Genomic DNA, 20,475 nt, shown 5'->3' with positions numbered 1-20,475 from the left:
ATTATAAAATATAAAAAATGTAATGTTATGCAAGTCATGTTTTGTCGCATTGTTTTTGTTAGAAAATGATGTCAAGACACAACACACTGTTTTAATTTTGATAAAGTAACTTTTTATTGTATACAAAAATACAAGTTATTTTTTATTTTATGATCTCAGCCTCTGTGTGCTGCAGACAGAGGCCGAGGCCTGAGTAGTCATGATGTGGTGAACAGCAGTTGTCTGTGGGTGACAGACAGTTAGCCTGAACAGAAATGTCAAATAATCACTGATCACATGATGATGATGATTTAGTTATACCAGACCCAATTCCATTCCTGGCATGTAGCATGTAGATATGTCTGTGTGTGACAGAAATGTGCCAGAACAACACTTGAGGCTCAAGTGGGGGAAACAAAACCTGATAAACTTCAGTGCAAAATAAGTAACAAACTTTTAATATCAGATATCCCAGTCGCAAAGCAGCATCAAAACATTAACACTGAAACATAAGATATGCATATACAAACATTCACTGTAGTGTGTGTGTGTGTGTGTGTGTGTGTGTGTGTGTGTGTGTGTGTGTGTGTGTGTGTGTGTGTGTGTGTTACGTCACAGCTGGCGTGGCATCTGCAAAACAATGTGTGTGAGAGAGTGTGTCATCTCATGTAGTGTGTGATGGCTCGTAAGGTATAAAGAAGGGCTGCTTGTAGCCGGGCTTCCATCACTATTAGGTTTGCATGAACCTGCAAAAAAAAAAAAAAGAGAGAAAAAGGCATGTCATTACCTTCAGGTTACTAGGTGACACACTTTCAAGTCCTGAACGAAAAAAAGAGAGGACACGCTGAAATGTCAAATATTCATTCTTTGATGAGAAGGTACCAAAGAAGACTACGTGTTGAAATGTCAAATGATTCATTCTTTGTGGCTGAAGAGGCTGGGTCAGGTGCGTGTTTGAACTCATTCATACCTTTTCCGAGTGTCTGAAGTGTCTCCAGAAGGCATGGTAAATATGTGCTGTAGTCTGCTCGGGGTGACACGCCATGGTTTTAACAAACACCTTCAGAGAGCGCTCTAACAGCACATTCACACTTCCGTAGTCGTAATCATCGTAGCTGCACAGGTACAATGATAAAAAGTTAGTTACACAGCAGAGACAAAACCCAACTTTAAATGTTGTTGTGCGTTGTGGGTGTCACTGACCGTATCCCGTACAGACAGTGGATGTAGTTCCACAGAGCTTTTCTCAGAGTGTGAGTGTCCACACCTTCATGCATGGCCATCCTGTTGTAGGTCAAGTTGCTTACGACCTGCAAAAACACACAGTTCATCCCATAATATGCTCAATCTCTGCTCAATATTTGGTCATATTTATTTCCCAGTGTGCCCTGCTGATCCCTTTGCTGGGTTGTGTAGGGTGTAGACAACTATGCATCTTCAATGACCCATCCCAACCCTTTTTATTTGCTTGTGACCCCAAAGCAACAAGAGTAATTTTACCTTCTCAGATGGTGGAATATAAAAACTGTCCAGTATTTCACTCATTGAACAACCCAAACATTAGAGAAAAGATCATTACGTTGCGATCCCCAGGTTAGGAACCACTGTTCTCCTATACACATGTAGTCACCAACCACTTGCTTTCCTGACACTAAGTGGTTTCATTGCAAGTGTGTAAACAAGTATGTATGCCCACATTATCTCCTTCAGATCTTGGTTTTAGTTACTTAACATTGTGTAACACTTAAACTGCCTGGAGCAGATAAACCGGTCATGTTCTCCGCACAGCAGTCTTGTGCACTTTTTAAATCAGCTAATTGGTATTTATTAGTGTACTTCTACAAGGTTAAAGGTGAGGGTACCTGGAATTTTTCATCCAGGAGCTGGCCCATGTCTGGCAGTAGTCTGTTGACCAGAGAGAAGCCGTGGTCCTCCCATGAATAGTCCTGCACACATCAGACACCAACATCAACAAACCCAGGTCTATGCAACTTAGCACAAGCACTTAACAGGCCCTTTATACTGTTTGAAGTATGAATACATAATTTGGGAATGTGTCTCCTAATCTGCAAAAATATAACCAACTTGAACTTAAACAACCAGAAAGGCTCCAAACTACCTGGGCTCTCATGGTGGGTGGTGACTGCTCTCCTTTGGGGGCAAAGTCCTCATATCTGAACTCTGGCTCCTCCACCAGACGCAGCACCAGGTCAGGTGGTGCTCCCCGCACCACCGCTAAACAAACACGACAAAGAGGAAATAGTAAGTAAACAAATGTCAACCAAGTAAATGACAGAGTGACACATGGGATAAACAACATTTGTACCAGTTGGAATGCTCTCGCTCCTCTCCCTCTCAAAGCGAGTAACCATCTCCTCCTGTGTGCACTCCTCCTCCTGCTGCTGCAGCTCCACCATCCTCTGCATCAAGACCTCCACCTCCATCACTCCGTCAACCAACTGGAGAAGATAAAAAGAGAGTCGAGCTTAAGGAATATACTTAGAACTTTGTTTTTTTTAAACAGTAAATCAACAATATGAAGTATGCCTTGTCTTCTACTTTTACTTAACTGGTGTGACTGGTGAAACAAAGCTGGAAAGTACCAAATACTACTGTACTTCTCCTGTTGACATTGTGAAGTTTAGACCTGTCAGACCTGAGGGGGAAAATTCCTGCTTGACTTACCTCTTGCCTGCCGTCCTCATGAGCAGGGCTATGAGGGCTATGAGGGCAACGAGGAAGGTGACTGGGTGATGGGAGTTGGAAGGTATAACCTCCAATGTGGTCGGGTTCAGGGTTTAAGCTGCAGCCCCACACAAAAGAGCAGAGTGAGTGAGCATGTGCCATCAGGACCACAGCATGGATGAGTTCAGCGAATGACCAGCGAGGCTCTGCTCCGGGACACACCAGCTCCTGCAGGGCAGAGTGGCAGGTGTTGGGTAACTAATCTAAGATGGTGAACATTATAAACATTATAGCTGTTAAACACCACCACTGTCATGCTGATGTTAGCATTTAGCTGTACACCGGTGTGACCTACATTACAGCCTCACAAAGCCGCTAGCATGGCTGTAGACTCTTACCGTTGTTAAGTTGCAACCAAATACAAAGACGGATAAAACTAAGTGAACACCTGACAATATGGTGCAATTCAACATGAAAAAACACTAAGGAAAGCCTCAAATTGCATCACAAAAGTTATATTTATTAATGGACTGTTGAATTACAGTAGAATACATATATACATATAGTGAGCAAGTAATTTCAGATACAGCCGAAGTCAAAAATCCAATGTATTAAAAAGTGTCTGACCTGTATGTGCTGCTGTGTGATGAGCCAGGGTCTGTGTGCCAGCAGCTTGTTGAGTGTTTGCAGGCTGCGGAGTTTGGTGGGAGCATGCTCGAGGCCGCTCAGCCAGCTCTCCTCCCCTCCAGCCTCTAGAAAGCCTGCGCTGTGCTGCTGCACCTGGTACGAGCACTGGTGTCGAGCTGCAGCCTGTGGAACATAATCAAACATGGTACACCATGCATTAAAAACAAAGCTCAATCGGTGGTCTGTGTATAGCAACTACTAGATAATGCATAAGAACTGCCCATGCTCATTAATATAAAACAGGCACAGAGGTTAAAGCAACACAACTAAATCTCTCCACCAGTAGATCATTTTGAGTCTAATGACTGGCATTTCTGAAGTGAAAGGGCGGCTAATGTGAGGAATATATGAGTGATGAGAGTCATTAAATGTTTATGAAAGGATAGCAGTCTTTGGCAGACCCTGTTAGTGGCTCGCTATGATACAGTAGCTGGTTAACCCTCAAGCAGAGAATGACCTGCCAACTAAGTTCGTTTTGCATCAGTCATCTTTCTCCTTAGTAAAAGAGGTTTTTAGGTTCCTACAACCTAAAAATATCTTATTTCCTGACTTTTCTATCACTTTCAAAATTTGCATTTTTGTCCAATGGTCAACAGTTACCACTGTATCCTTAAATATACCTACAACTATTGATTGGGACAGCTACAGAATTATTTTTATACATTTTAGTTCCTTAAATGGTCCTAACTGTTTCGACAGAGAGCAAAGAGACATGCCTTGAATGTATTGACATCATTTTTTTTTAGAATTTGACTACTTTATTATAACTTGTCTATGTCTATTTAGAGCAAAACTTTTAGATCCTTTATATATATCAGAGTAAGTCTCACTTCAGTAGTATCAGTCAGTACTCGGATAACTCAATTTTAGCCATTCTTTTAATGGACACTGAAACACTGATGAAGCAAAAGATGTAATTTCCCCTTGGGCATCAATAAAGTATGTCTTCTTCTTCTTCTTCAATAACCTGAGACACAGTTCCAAGGTGGAGCATCATAATAATATCGCATATAAACATCTGGCTCAAGGTGTGTAGAAAGTTATAGTGTAAAATGTCTTTAAAAATAAGAGAATAAACGGTTTAACATATTTAGCTTTAATAACTGTCTGTCAAGTGTTTTCACAGCTCCAGCAAAAAAAAAAAAAAAAAAGAACAACAAGTTTGATTATGGTTCGTTAAGGATCAAGGGCTGACAATAATCATTACTGTCAGTGCTTGCTACAGTAACTGGCACACATAAATCGAACTTACAGCGCAGCTCCATTAATGTTAATAGCTGCAGCTGTTCGCAGCTAGCTATGGCACTGTGAGAGGTTCTGCTGGAAATATAGAAAAGCTGAAGTGTAGTGATATCACTTCACTAAAAGGACTGCTTCAGCCCATGAATCTGTCTAAAGGCATTTATTAAATGGTCACTACAGCTGAACTGACAGGGACTGTAAAAGCAGTCAGCTGCAGTGGAAACAGCATTACAACAATATTAATATAACTGTATAACTGCAATACTGGTTTTGTCCAACTACTAGTGAAGGCAGGAAAAATGGTATCCCCATAAAGTCAAAATCAATACAGTAGGTGTGTGTGTAAATAGAAAGAAAAACACTTTGGCACATTTGACTTGGTCACAAAAAGTGAAAATAATAGCTGCAGAGTCTGCCATTACTTTGAATGTTTAGGCTATTAGTTGTGCAATATCTAGTCGGAGCATTGAAAGGATAGACTCACACTTCCTGTGGCCTTTCACAGACCAATTATAGGCTTTAGAGCATGTATAGCTGTTCTCATTGCTGCCATTTTACACAAAAAGAATAGAATATAGATGCAAATAAAACACAAGACAAACACAGAATTGCTACTGCTTAAACACTTATCATAGGCTTATGAATTAGATCAGAAAGTAATCACTTTTTTGACATTCTGATTTAACCTGCAGTGTCACTTCTTGCAGCATTTAGCTCGGCACACCCTATTGGGAAATCTAACCAACAACAATATAATCTGTTTATAGTAAAAAGGACAATTTTAAAGTGCACTAATATTACTTTGATTTACCTATATTTATTAACATAACCCTATAATGGTTGAGTGTAGATCTAAAATACATTGTAAACAGCAAATCGAGCAATATACCGATCAATGCAACAACATACAGTACCTGCATCTCATTCGGGACTCTCTACCGTTTCGTTTTGTTGACTTACCGAGCTTAGTTACAATTCTTTACAAGCTATCCAGCTATAGTTAGTTAACAAATGACTACAATCTCATTGGGAGCTGATTGTGTGGTTACATTTAGGAAGACATGCTATGGTCAAATGTCCTCCATTCATGCACTCAGAAAATAGACCATCTATTAATATCAGAGATTTTGCCAACCTCAGTATTTTCATTAATAAAAATGTGTTGCTCCTACAAATTTGATTTTTTAACCATTTATTATATTCTGCTGTAGTGTACTTTTGTCACGTATGTTGGTCTTACAGGGAAAACCAAGAAATTGAGTCATCAAACAACCTGAACTACTCAAGCTCGCATTCCTCGCATGGAACCCTTTGGGAAATGCAGACTCAATTTTATATTCAGTTGACTGCAAAATAGTCAACAGCATTTTTGGATCTTGATTTGAAGCGCTTTTCTATTGTGTCTCTTTAAGACAAAAGGTAAAGTTTAACATTCAGGAGTGTACATGAGGCTCTTACTGGCGTTGATCTGAGAGCGCTGATAGGTGTCACTAGTAACAATCATATGTTGTGGTTTTCTTACCATAACAGCAATGTAATGTCTCCAGTGACGGGGCAAGGGACCATCCATCTCTAACAAAGCATGCTGGGTCCTCAGGAAGCAGCTGAGGTAGGCAGGGTGCAATGCCATCACCATGGTGATGTGGTCCACGCGACCCAATGAAAGGAAAGATTCGATAAGGATGTCTTGGTCCAGCCCTTGCTTCAATATCTGAAGAGAAAAAACAAGACAAAATACATGTTCAAATTGACAACTGTAAAACGTTCTCTTACAGACGGAAATAACCTGCCTAGAAGACAGTGAGTCAGATACGAAATCAGCATCTTTAGTCATCAGCTTTTGCAACATATCTTGGCAGTTGCTTCTCTCTATGACATGAAGCAACCATTGACTGTAATTATTAATATTACAGCCACTTCCGTACTGCGGCAGAATAGTTAGCTACACTGCTTATACTTGCACTGATTTGACTGTTGATCATGATGCCAGCCTGCAATAAACATAGAGGCCAGCTGTGAGCCACACTGAAATCCACTTGTGAAACAACATCTCTAATATGAATAGTTTTAACAATAAATATATGGTAAAAAAACAAAAAATCTGGTGATCAGCGTTATACACTGCCCCATGACTCATGGGATTTCTTTTTGAATTTCACACTTCAAAACATTTTACAAACATAAATCTGGAAGACAATTTAAACAAGTGTTTTCATTTGGAAATCAAATATAACCGCTGATATCTTTATTAATGGAGCAAAATGTACTTTTAAAAACAAGCCACACACACCTCTTTTGCAGGAATAAAGGAGCTTGGACCTGAGGCCAGAGCTCGAGGTACTTCAACTCCTTGTTCCTAAGAAGGAAGACACTGAGGGTTAAGTTAATTATACAGTGGAATGATGACTAATTTAATTTCTGAACAATCTGACAATTATCTTCTTGATTAAATCACTTGAACTATTGTATTCAATGTTAGAAAATAGTGAAAAATGCTGATCACAATTTCCCAAAGCTTAGGATAATGTTATCAAATTGCTTGATTGGTCTGATCAATAGTCCAAAAGGTAAATATATGGAGTTTACTATCACAAGAGACAAAGAAAAGCAGCAAAATCTCAAAATAAACTACCGAGTGTTTATTTTTGCTTGAAAAATAAACAAATCAATCATCAAAATAGTCCCTGATTGTTTTTCTGTTGATCGACAAATCGATTAATTGACTTGTTGTTTGAGCTTTACATTGAAATGTCTAAAATCGTATACATTACGTCATATCAAAGTTTTTTAAAAAGAGTTTTGAGCAAACAACTAAAAGGTTGGATTGTTAATGAATCAACAGTACGTGTTGCCTTTTTTTAAACACTTCAGAATCTGAATAGAAGTTATTGCCAAGTAACACTTGCAAGGAATGTGCCTTGGTGATCGGTGCATACATAGTTATTACAAACAACAAAGCAAAGTACTGCAACAGACAAGAACATAAATAGATTCAGAATAATAACACGGACGTCATACATATAATAAAGACCATTTAAAAATAAATGAGAAGATCTGCACACAGTTTCAACCGTCAACCTTGACTAGACTAGTTAGGCTATAGCTGTACTGTAACTGGAGAGCCCGTTTCATAACTCGCAGGCAGTTCATACAATCTGTAACCAAACCAGGCGTTATAAACTCACAGACATCATTGGAAGGCCCGGCAGCAGAATACCGCAAGTCTACGCTTGTTACTTCCAACTGAGAAGACACATGAACTGAAAATGCGTCAAACGCAGCCTGACTTTTTATTTCTAGAAGCTACAGTGGGTTGTGAAAAGCCTCGGGGGTGTGTCTGGTGTGTTTTTCAGGGCACCGGGAGGGGGAGTGTCTGGCCTGCTTGTTGTTTGTGCACAGTCACACAGCACCAGAGTCTTGCATCACCTCAGTTCAACGTCTGATGAAATATCCAGCAATCTGATAGAAAGTGGTAATCAGCTGATAACTGTGACTGACCAGCTTCAAAGTTACCATACAACTATTAATCAATCATTCACGTAATCTTGGAATTAATGATAAGAAGCAATTAAGCAATATTTGTGGCTGGGAATTTGTGCCCCATTGCGGTTTAATTATTGTGTCTCCCTCTGGTCTACTCTGCAGACATTATGAAGCAGAAAACTCAATAGTATGGCAACATTACCTGTGCGGTTCGCAGCAGCTCGGTTGCTCTCCCCCGAACCTCCTGCAGTGGACACGACCGGGACAGCCGAAGCAGATGTAGGAGTGTTTGTTTACTCAGCTGTGCCGAACCGGGCCGGTCCAGTTCTAAACACACCAGAACCCCTCGGCTGAGCTCCTCCAGAGCCGCTGCTCGCTCCTCTTCGTCTCTGCTGCACAGCCGTGCTAAGCTTTTGTCAGTCGGGCCAACATCGGACTCTGACTCGGACCGGTGGCGACGTGAGCGGCCAGAACTGGACCCTCGTCCTGGTGTGCTTTCTCCGTTAGCATGGCAGGTAAAGCCTGCCGCAAGATTACTGGCCATCTCTTGTACTGGTCCCGAAGCACATCGGAGTGACTCCTGAAGTACCTGGGTTGAGCTACCTAACGTCCCCGCTAGCTACTGTTAGCAGAAGTATTGGCCTAACCTTAAACGTTCGCTTGATGCAAACGTTGGTTTTCTTAAGTGCCGGATACAGGAGGTGTCAGTTTCTTGTGTTCCACCAATTATGAACGCAGACGGACCACCTTCAAAGGTCTCTCATACATACCCGGCTGCCTGACAGTAAAAACGGTCTACCGGTTATTGTTGTTGGTTCGCTAAGCTAGTTTCGTTCAGCTCTCCTGAGTCCGGAGTTTTTTTTTTCCCTCTTATGCAACGTCATTGTGACGTGACTGAAAATGTTCACTAATGAAAAATATCTATTTCTGCACCATTCAACTAACCTTTTACTTATTTATGTATTATGAGGAGTGTGCTGGTTTCTGGCATACACTTCTATAATTTGTTGCGGATTTAACTGGTTTTATTTAGCTTTTTTGTGAAGTGTGGCCTTCTGCATTTAAATGCTTGAGTTAAATGTTACTAAATGCTATGCTAAAACTAATATATTACTAATAGTAAATAATAAATACAATAATGAAAATATATAAAACCTGTTTGCAGTTTTCAAAAAAAATACTAGTTTATATGACTACTACTACTATAAGTTTACTGTAGCAAAGGTAGTATTGCACATTAATCTTTTAATTGATCAATTATTATGTAGTCTATAAAATGTCAACACTAATGAAAAATGCCCATCATACTTACCAGAGCCTAAGGCAATGTCTTAAATTGACAAATTTACTGTTTACATTACTTCCATGGCTGCACTCTAATGCAGGAATAAACCTTTTCTTGACAGGGAACCCCAAAAATTCACACTAGAGTATGGATCCTTCTTTGTTTGGTCCTGATCACTGCCATCTAGGATGAATTTTACTACTTCAAAGACCCTATGCAGAATTACTTTAAAGTTTTGGAGATCTTTGGGTTCACCATTTTACTGGAAATACCTGTTAAGCCCTTGTGGTCCTTGGAGCCCACATTTTGGAGCCATTGGAATATTCTGTTAAATTGTTATATTATTTATATTTAATTAACTAAAACTGTGTAAAAGTGACAATTGCTTTGTGTCTGTGAGTGCATACAATAGTTTCACAATTTATAATTTACTTCCTGAATCACCTTTATTTAGGAAAATAAAAAACATCAATGGTGTACCCCTATTATCAGACATATATCTTATATTAATTTACCTGTATATATATATTTATACCATATATAATATATGATAGGTGTGGGGCTAAGAGAAGAAAGTTGAAGCCTTAAGATATGAGAGAAGAGATAGGAAAAAGACAGAAACAGACAAACAAGTGAGGGTGATGTGCTGCTCCGTTTAGAGACACAGACTGTGGGGTTTGGGAAAATTCAACATTGTGGCAGCAACAAAGGAAAACCCTTCAGTGTACCGTCACCGTTTCCCTATGAGGGAAGACTTTTATTAACAAACACACAGGCTGTCTATAAAAGATGACCTTCAGAGCACACCCAAAGGCATGGTCCCCATGGCAACCGGCGCTTCGTGTCCCAGGAGACCCACGGGTGGAAGAGGTAAGACCGAGAGAGGAGGGGGCAGAGCTTAGGATGCAAGCAGAGGTCAGGGTTCACACACACAGGTTCCTCCTTAGTATTTTACAGGAAGTAACATTTGTTTGTGTGTGTACGTGGGTGTGTGTGGATGTATATGAAAGAGTGCGATGTGAGTTCTCAGACGATCTTGTTCTCCAGCAAGGCGATCCTCTTTGACATACTGTCTAGTAAGATTTTTGTCAAGGACAGCAATTTTGGAGAAAAACAAGACAGAAAATATGATAACAACATTAAAGCGCTCTCTCCCAACATCATATTCTCACACCGTTTCACCCGTTCTAAAGGATATATTTTTTTGTTAGTGCCTGTAGGGCCTCTTCTACTTTCTTTTGGAACTTTATGAGGGAGTCGCATTCGCAGGGGTCCTCCTCTGTGGGAATAGAAAGCACAAGTTCTGAGTTATTGTACCAGTATGTGTAGTGAAATAACACAATATTACTGTTATATTAATGTTTGTATATAATCATGATGTGTGACCTTGACAGATGTTAATCTGCAGCTTCTTGGCGATCTGGGTCATAGCCTTGAAGTCAGCAGTGTAAAAGTAGTGCTCTCCAGTGGGCTCAGAGGCAATTTCTTTCAGCTCATCCTCCACTGCGTTGCCCACTCCAACAGCGTACATCTTGAAACCTGTAACATAAACATACACAGGTTTCCTTCATCTGACTGGTAAAAGTAGGCTTTGTATGCTTATACTACACTCATGCATTAAGAAGTAATCTCTCACCGTGCTCCTTGGTCTTCTTGGCGGCATCTCCGATGTAGTCCTGGCTGCGTCCGTCGGTGAAGACGATGCCCACCTTGGCTACTCCAGGCCGGGCGCCCTGACTGGCGCTGAAGCTGTTGTCTGTCAGATAGTGGAGAGCCTGGCCTGTCATGGTTCCCCTCTCCATGTAGGCCATCTTCTTCACAGCGTCCTTCAGGTCTTTCTTGTTGTTGAAGCGGCCCAGGGGGAACTCCTGCGGGAGGGAGACGAAAACATGACGTTGATACAGTAGAGAAGGAGGTCGATAATGAGGTGACACTAAAATGCCAAACACAGACACGTGCCTGTCTGACTGAGCTGGAGTACTGAACCAGTCCAACATGAGCCTTGCTCTCAGAAACATCCAGTTTGTCGACGATCTGGTTGATCCACTTCTTGACCAGCTCAAAGTTCTCAGGACGCACACTCTTAGAGCCATCGATCAGGAACACCACATCTGTCGCAGAGTTGCTGCAAGCTGGTAATGTCAGACACACAACGGGGCACGTTACTCTGGTAGCACAGTGGTCACGCTTGGACAAATACTTTCATACACACACACAAACACACACACGCACTCACCACTGCAGCTGCGACCATTGTCCATGAGGGTAAAGCCATCTTTGCAGGCACACTTGAATGATCCGGGGGAGCTGATGCATACCTGCTCACAGTCATGATCCCCGGTGGCACACAGGTCCGACACTGTGTGTGTGTGTGTGCGTGCAGAACACACAGTAGAATATATGTTGAGGCACACACACACACAGACACACACAGAGGTGGGGCGGGGGTCAGGTGGGGGGGGTTGGAGTTAGGAGGAGAGAATGAAACTATGTCAGTTTGAAAACGGGAAAATCTAGCATTCATTTTTAAGGATCCACTGGGACCTGCAGTTTTGAATATGCGTGGATGATGCACAAATCCAGTGGATCCTTAAAAACAAACAGGTGGAAAAGATTGGAGTAGCCTTAAATACACAAGATCCGTTTGTCTGTTTCTAAATGTGAGGCACAGGCTCGTCCAATAACAATCCAACACTGCAATCATGCAGCTCTGCCCTTGGACGAAACATCTGCAGCGAGAGTGGCTGCTGCAAAGTAAGTGGCAGGCAGCAGTCAACACTGTCGCAGACTGGGAGAGCCAAAGGGCATCGCTAATTAGAAGTTTAATGATTGTCACTAATGGATCGGTAATTACAGAGAGAGTCTCGCCTCTCGGTTATGTGAGAGTTGACTGAAGAACAGGAGCAAATTTACTTCCTTTAAGGTTGTTCCTGCCCTAATGCCCTCGTGCAGTGGGAGTGTTGTTAATGACTTTGAACGGTTAAATTCATATACTGTAGTCGTGTTGAGGACATAAGGAGGGAACAACATATAGGAATGAAAAGATGACAGTCCTGACACCTTACCCTCAGTATAGGGCGGCCAGCAGACAGCTCTCTCCACAGTGATGAGTGAGTGATGATGATGACCCGTCCTGACAGTAATTTTTTTCAACCGTCTTTGTCTATTTCCATCACTCACGACTATAATCCCTGTTTTCTGCATGTGTCCCTCTAATTTAAAACAATAAAGCCCTCCTCTTTCCGTCTTCTTCTCCCACTTCCTCCTCCCATCTTACCACAGAAGGCCTCCTTGAACTTCTTGGTGAGCTTCTCGATGACGCTGTAGCTCTCCACGTAGTCCACGTGGTCATCCAGAGAATCACTGGCCATCTGCCTCAGAGTGCTCATGTCCACACGTCCCACACCGATGGCGAAAATCTCAATACCGGCATCCCGTGCACGTTGAGCCACATCTTTCACGTTATCCTGGGGACGCCCGTCTGTCACAATAATGGCAACCTACAAAGAACGAAGAGCAAAATTAGAAAAAACATTATGGTCATAATGATGGAATATATTGATCTGCGTGTAAATGTGTGTCTGACCTTGCTGATATCAGGAGATTTGACACGAGCGCCCTCTCCCTCACTGAAGGCCACATTCAGGGCAAACTGGATGGCCAGACCAGTCATTGTTCCAGTGGACAGGGGCTCGATCTTGGTCACAGCCTTAATTAGCCCGGCTTTGGTGCGGTGTGTCTTCAGAGACACCTGCAGTTGCATGATAGCAAGGTCAGTGATGTTAAATAGTTTAACCAATCAATAAAAACTTTGCTCAGCGCTAGTTTAGGCTAGCTGAGCACCATACCTCGTTCTTGACGCGGCTGGCGTAGTTGACAACTCCCACACGGGTGGCGTTGGGTCCAACATCCAGCCCCTCGATGACCTTAGCCAGGAAGACCTTGACCTGCTCAAACTCGGAAGGGCGAACGCTCCGACTGCTGTCGATGATGAACACAATGTCTGTGGGACGGGTTTTGCACAAACCTGCCGCTACACATGAAAGGACAGAAAGGAGATTATGATGTATTCATTTCTTAATAGTTTGCATAACAAATGTGCATCCACAAAATGATTCACACATGTAGATTGATAAAGAAATGAAATTGATGAAGAAGGAAGAAAAAGGGGGGGGAGGAGCATGGGGAGAATGGAGGTATTGAGAGGAGAAGGGAGGGGATAGAGGCTGGTGAGAAAGTGGGAGGAAACAGAAAAACAGGATGCAGGGAGGCAATGGGTAGAGAGTGGCAAGAGTGGAGGGAGAGATGGAGAAATGCTTGGCAAAAAAAACCCAAAAGATGAAGGACAGAGAAAGAACAAATGAGAAGACGCCTGCTTTAAATATATTAAAAATGACCTCTTAGATAATCTTATTAATAAATTAGTATTAAAATGACAACTGAACAAAATCAGGAAGAGGGTAAGATGTGGTTGAAAGCTCAGAAAAAAGTGTATCTTGAGATAAGATTTTCATTATATTGATGCAAACATTTCTGCTGAAAAAGCTGTAACTTTTCAGCTGTAACTGTAGCTGCAAACACCCGATGGAGCTACCTTATGTGTGTGTGCGAAATACAGAAAACTGTTTTTGTGATAGTGTCTGGTAGTAGTAATAATAGTAATAAAGCTGTTTGCATCAGGGAGGATGTGTTGGATTGTCAGTGAGGGTCTAGGCATTTTAGGCGTCGTTAAATTAATCACTGAAACGTCCAGTGTTTGTTTAACATCACTGATCTCCCTTCTCACCCTTCACATCTCTCCCTCCCTTCAGTTTTTCCTCCCACCAACTTCTACATCACACACATCTGCACAGCGTACCAACTGCCACACACCATCCTGAAACTCAGTCATCCAAACTGTGCACGTACACCATCCAACCACCAGCAACAACACAATAACCACTGCTGTCTTGAACACTGGCTGACTAATCACGCCAAATCAATAAATGCCCAAAGACACTAAAAAATATATAAATAATATAACTGTGGAATTTTATTCTTTTGCAATTATCCAGACCAAATTTCAATGCAGAATATGATTAAGATAAATAAATACTTGACTTTTTCCATTCCTCTGCTTCAATTCTGTTGCCTCTGGGAATTTATAAAACTCTACAGCAATGTAACACATCATACCGTTATACCGATTTATGGAAAAACTAAAGTCAGACTCTATTCCTAAAATTCTGTTACCTATGTATAAAGTCAAGTATTTTCTTAGCTTAATCATGTTATAATGTCTATTTCTGAGGTTTTGGTCCTCTGAATAATTTGTTTTAAGGATAAGGAGTGAAAACCAGTGTTAAGTCAGGTATCACACCATCAGAGATCTGGAGTTAGAATCAACTTTAAGGGTAAAGGTCATCATTCTTACCCATGGCAGCGGCCGTGCGGACGTCCACGGTGGCCTGAGCCCCTATGAGGCTGAGCAGCAGCAGGAACAACGGCGGGGTTGGTGTCATGGTGACAGCGTCCGAGGGGTGACAAGTAAACGCAGGAGTCTGAGCGTGTCCGCAGACAGTCCTAGAGTGAGAAGCAAGAAAGGAGACAGAGCAGGGCGAAGGGAGTTCCAGGCAAGGGGGATGGCCACAAAGTGAGACTGAGTGACTCTGAGCTGCAGGTTATCAATGCAAGTGCTTCACACACTCAGCCCATAGACACCCCCCCCTCTATAGCTGCAGTAAGTGTGTGTGTAAAAGTGTGTGTGTGCGTGGGTAAAAAAGGGAAATACCTGCTCTGGGAGGACCTAAAATGGTGGGAAGGGAAAGACAAACACACCTTGATATGGTTAGGATGGACAGGTATGTGTGTGTGTGTGTGTGTGTGTGTGTGTGTGTGTGTGTGTGTGTGTGTGTGTCTATGTGTGTGTGTTCGCTCAAGTACCTGAGCATGTACAGTGTGTGTGTGTGTGTGTGTGTGTGTGTGTTCGCTCGCTCAAGTACCTGAGCATGTACAGTGTTTTTTTATGTGTGTGTGTGTGTGTGTGTGTGTGTGTGTGTGTGTGTGTGTGTGTGTTCGCTCAAGTACCTGAGCATGTACAGTGTGTGTGTGTGTGTGTGTGTGTGTGTGTGTGTGTGTGTGTGTGTGTGTGTGTGTGTGTGTGTGTGTGGCTGGGGGTACAGGAGCGGCTGGGGTTTGGTGCAGACTGTGCGCCAATGCAGCCGCCCCAGGTTGGATTTGGCCAAAGCTCAAATAAACACCAACATGAATTCCTCTTTTCTCCCCGTGTTCCCTCGTATAGCAAACACACATTTATGGTGCGGAAGTGAAGGACAGCCACCATACACAGCCCACAGTGTTCCCGCTGCTCTGCACGTTGGGAGGCGTGTGTGTGCATTTTTGCATAGGCATGTATTTTTGTATACCTTCAATACATGCCAATTCCTGGATTCTTAAGTTCAGCTCAGTTCAGCTCCTGAATTATACATAACTGTTTTGTGTTTTTCTATCATTTGTTTGTTTATTTTCTCCTATCCATTTTATCTCCTATCCGTCCTACTTTGTATTTTTGTAACTTTTTAAAGCGTTGACTTACATATATTTTAAGATCAAATTTACTAAGAACAGATCACACAACAAACATAAAAATAGAAGGTAAAGATTCCCTGATTGCAACCAGATCAAAAAAACTTTCAACCTGACTCTTCTTCCCGCCTATTTCCCCGTTACTCCCCTCTCCACTGTCAGGTCAGTGGCGGGCCCCAACGGAGTAAACATAGTAGGAAAACACACCTTCATCAATACTCGCATACACACGTCTTTAATCTCTCTATAGACTCCACATACACACTAAACAGAGACCCCTCTTTTCCCTCCGACATCCCGCTCCACCCGACCCAATCCTGCATTCCTCTGCACCTCCCCTTCCTCCTTCTCCACACACACACACCTCCACCCACACACACAACCTGAACAAGCCACAATTGAGGGGGTAAGTCTGGGAGGGGAAGAGGAGTTTGGGCTCAGACTGTACAGTAAGTAGCCAGACAGATTTCCTACTGAACTGAACAAGCTGTAAAATCAAAAGTGTGTGTGTGTGTGTGTGTGTGTGTGTGTGTGTGTGTATGTGTGTGTGCGTGTGTGCGCATGCGTGCGTGTTATGGTGTCGATGGTTTGGAGATGAAAGATTGGAGATGTTATTCCTGGACAGCATGTCATCTCTTGGAATGGGCTTTTTGGCTTATAAGAGAAGACACAACAGACACTCACGTACACATATTCGTGCACACAAACATAAAGTGGATTCACAAACACACACACACACACACACACACACACACACACACACACACACACACACAGGTTATGTAACCCCAAGAAAATAACAATAATAAAAAAGCCTTGATTGCAGATTCAATGATTATCAAAATTGTTGTTGATTAATATCATTTTCAGCACTAATGGTTTTCTAACTCAGCACCAATTCAAGTTGATTGACATTCTGCAAATATAACCCCAAAAGCTCAGATATTTTCTGTTCCCCCCTGTTCTCTTCGTCCTTATCCTTTTTTAGTAGCAAAATAGAAATCTAATATAAAGACACAGCATATTTGCTTTTTTACTGAAAATAGGAAATGTTCCTGTAAGTCCTCTTTCACTGCCAACAGCCAAACCACTGCGGGGAGCTCATTTTTGAGAGTATTCATCACAATAGCACTGCCAGACCTGTAGAGTAAATGGAAACAAGTCTAAAACAAACACATTCCTCCATCTCAGCTACACTGCATGCCATTAGGCATTTTTTTGTATACAAGGCCACATTCAAATAACACAACTCCCAGTAAATATATTTACTATCAACATAGTGAGGTGAGATATTTTATCTCGGTCAAATCTGGGCCTTCCACTGTTTGTCTTCATGTTTACACAGCATGTGAACAGGCAAATCTATTCATTTTATCCAGTAAGTTGTTGTTTTCCTACAGCCACTCTGCCTCATGTTCCCTGTTCCTCCAAACCCAACACAAGTCTATTTGTTGTATCTTTTCAAAACAAACTAAAAGTCAACACCCTAATGTCATCTGAACCAGAGGACCAAAGCACTGGATGATCTCCAAACCATGTTTCAGCTTTGTTCCACAACCAACATTATTACTTTCAATCTGTTATATCAATAAACGTTATCCACTAATATCAATAAACTCCATTACTTGACTGTATCAAAGCAGTGTGTGTGTGTGTGTGTGTGTGTGTGTGTGTGTGTGTGTGTATACAGTCACAGGGTTTGGAAGGATTTTGTGTTTGACCACATCCATAAATATTGAAACAAGTTCCCTTTCTTCAAATCTCAGAATACTGAATAAATATTGACACGGTGGAATTGGGTTGGACTGAAGCATCCCATACCTGTGCTGCTGTACACACTCTCATATACATTCATATACATGCACATACATGCACATGCGCGCGCGCGCGCACGCACACACACACACACACACACACACACACACACACACACACACACACACACACACACACACACACGTGCCTACAGATACACACACATGCCCTCAGGCTGTGCTCTAAGCACTCTCTGTTCACACCAGGGAAGTCCTAGAAAAATTAATTACAAAGTTAAACCTACATGAAACCCTCCTCAGTCACACATGCAAGCTCACTGACACACACATGTGAAGAAAGCTGCAACTGTGTATCTGACACAAGAGACAGATACACACAGTGATAGGCTTCACCTTATACACAAATAAAACTAAACTCCAGCGTTAAAACTTTACTTCACTGAGTTTGAATAGATTTCTCACACTCAGGGTTTCATTCCTGAAATGAATGTGTTGTGTGTTTCTTTATGCAAGCGAGTTTGAGAAATGAAGTTTTTATGCGTGTGTTTATGCTGCGCTTCTCCTGCCAACAGTAACAGCTCAGAGGCCAGTGAGCAGCAAGAGAGAGGTTCATTAAAACCCCAAATACAGCAGTTACATAACCAACAGTTCTGTTCATCCCAGAACCCCCTGTGCTACAAACACACTCCTCCCTCATCCCCATCTTCTTCTCCCTCCCACGCCTGCTGGCAGAGCCCACCCATCATCCTCTTCTCCTCCCATAGCAACAGCTCATCTCAGCTCTCCTCCTACTATGTTCCCAGACTAACACATTGCCTCACTCCTCCGTCTCCCCCCTCCTTTATCTGCTCCCCTGGTCCCTGCCACCTCCTCCTCGCTCTCATCAAACAGTTCCCTCTCCTACTCCCACATCATCATCCAACTTCACTTCAAACTTTGCTTTACATATAGCAGGACTACGAACCAGTAATATTAACTAGAGTTAAGACAGGAAACTAATTTGTTTTACTTTCACCACTGAGAGCAAAAATGACACAATGGTACCAAACGTCTTCTCTAGTCTCAAGAAAATGCCTTCAGCTTTTTAGAGGCGGAGTTTCATATAGGGATTTAGATCCACAAGCCCTCACAACCGACTTACATACTAAGAATAAACAGTGCGGAAAGTGCCGTTAGTGTTGGAACACAGCAGATGGCAACACAGATTAAGGATTTGGGCTGTATCAGTGATTGTCTGGGATACCTCTACCCTAGAAACAACTCTGTCCTGTTTCTCCTCCATCGGATTAACGACTGTCACACACATTCCCAGATGGAAGGATGTCTGAGAAACTAACATGCTGTTAAAAACTTCCCAGCATGCGGTTGTCTCAAATGAAGAAACAGTGCCCTCTTTAGACCTAAAGACAGATCTCAAGCCATATAAGCAAAATATCGCATTAGAAACGGAGGTTCACAACCCCAGGGCTGTGGACTGTTACCGGGCTCTGGAACATTTGCTACCAGGCCACGAGGAAACCATATATGGTTAAGCAAACAAAGCTCAATAATAATTATACAACCTTGGAGGTGATTATAGTCTATACATTATTTTACCTTGGGTTTAGTAAAGTATCCATTTGTGCTTTAATGATCCTGAACTCCTCATCACTCACCATCATGCCCAACAACAAAAGCATACTGATCATAAGCACACAAGGTAACTGGTCCATCACCACCACCTTTTTTTAGTAGGCCACAACCTAAGTGTTCCTGAGAGGTCTATTTGTATTTTATTTTTATGTATTAATTAATCACATTGGAATACAGACAAAAATGATTCTGGGTAACACTTTACTTTAAGCCCCCTAGTGAGCATTAATAAGCCGTATATAAACATTTCATAAATTGTTTATAACACACGATAATGTAGCAGTAGGTGGCTGTAAAGACATTTTTTGTACATGCTTATTAATGTACAGTAATTGCCAGCAAATATAACTTCTCCTATGAAGATATTGAAGATAAATTCTATATTATTACAACAACTGTGTTTTACTACATTGTCATTGTCAATGTGCTTATACACCAGCCTCTTATAGAGGAGTTGTAGTTATTGACAAATACATTAACATAAGGTTATAACTGCATTATAGTGTCTTATAAACCATTTGTTATGTTTATATACTGTTCATAAATGCTAATTAGGGAGACTTAAATAAAGTGTTGCCAGTTTCTGTTAAGTACATTTTTTTTTACGTTTGCTACTCAACTCATGTGCACTCTCTTTCCTACGTCTTTCTTTCTCAGTCTTTTTCTAACTTTGTATCAAGGCTGATTTGTGTGTTGGGAATCAACACTGAATCAAAACGTTCACAATTTGTGAACATGCATGCATATACTGATGGGGATGTGGAGACACTTCACCATCCATTCTGCAGCAACATTGCCTCAATAAAAACAGTCCTCGCAGCAATAATATGTTGGCTGATTTAAAGCGTAGCTAAAGTGGCAATCCTTAACATTTCAGTCATGGTTGCTTTAGAATTTGTATTTGAGTGAAAACAATGGAATTGGGCTTGAGGGTTTAGCAGTCTGGAGTCTTGTTGATACATGTGCTTCACGTTTTCAGAATTGTGTGCATAGTTCCATTATTTGTATGTATACAAACAACATTTTCTCACACCAGGCACCCAGTTCATAATACTGCAAATATATAAATATTGTCATACTTTCATCAGTGGGCCATAGGCTCAATCACCATTGTGTTACCTTTTTCAGCGATAGCTAGTGACT

General features: G+C 41.7%; 2 protein-coding genes and 1 long non-coding RNA gene across 5 annotated transcripts; 1 reads left to right on the top strand and 2 right to left on the bottom strand.

The window, feature by feature from the left end:
• Positions 1–89: 89 nt before the first annotated feature.
• sesn2 (sestrin 2) lies at positions 90–8,972 on the bottom strand. Of its 2 annotated transcripts, none has more exons than XM_031323217.2 (11): positions 8,279–8,972; positions 6,884–6,949; positions 6,116–6,304; positions 3,292–3,474; positions 2,665–2,892; positions 2,306–2,438; positions 2,099–2,214; positions 1,842–1,925; positions 1,183–1,289; positions 950–1,094; positions 90–725 (listed from the first exon to the last, which is right to left on the bottom strand). In XM_031323217.2, the coding sequence occupies exons 1-11, from the start codon at positions 8,618–8,620 to the stop codon at positions 639–641; spliced, it is 1,680 nt and encodes a 559-aa protein (XP_031179077.1). In that variant the 5' UTR covers positions 8,621–8,972; the 3' UTR covers positions 90–638. The 2 variants fall into 2 exon arrangements, with proteins under 2 accessions (XP_031179077.1, XP_031179078.1); XM_031323218.2 differs by lacking the exon at positions 8,279–8,972 and adding an exon at positions 7,779–7,927.
• On the top strand, positions 8,001–9,740 carry LOC118493437. Its single transcript, XR_004895393.1, has 2 exons — positions 8,001–8,065; positions 8,239–9,740. It is a non-coding gene; the product is annotated as an uncharacterized LOC118493437 (long non-coding RNA).
• A 346-nt stretch (positions 9,741–10,086) lies between these two features.
• matn1 (matrilin 1) lies at positions 10,087–15,050 on the bottom strand. 2 transcript variants are annotated; one of them, XM_031323219.2, is made up of 10 exons: positions 14,775–15,050; positions 13,210–13,394; positions 12,948–13,112; positions 12,639–12,861; positions 11,598–11,720; positions 11,321–11,493; positions 10,998–11,229; positions 10,748–10,900; positions 10,560–10,640; positions 10,087–10,437 (listed from the first exon to the last, which is right to left on the bottom strand). In XM_031323219.2, exons 1-10 carry the CDS (start codon positions 14,860–14,862, stop codon positions 10,388–10,390), a joined length of 1,473 nt encoding a protein of 490 aa, XP_031179079.1. In that variant the 5' UTR covers positions 14,863–15,050; the 3' UTR covers positions 10,087–10,387. The 2 variants fall into 2 exon arrangements, with proteins under 2 accessions (XP_031179079.1, XP_031179080.1); XM_031323220.2 differs by lacking the exon at positions 11,598–11,720.
• Between the last annotated feature and the right edge of the window lie 5,425 nt (positions 15,051–20,475).

This window comes from Sander lucioperca, chromosome 16, assembly GCF_008315115.2.
Source record: "Sander lucioperca isolate FBNREF2018 chromosome 16, SLUC_FBN_1.2, whole genome shotgun sequence".
Lineage (NCBI taxonomy): Eukaryota > Metazoa > Chordata > Actinopteri > Perciformes > Percidae > Sander > Sander lucioperca.
This window is presented reverse-complemented; position numbering and strand designations above follow the sequence as displayed.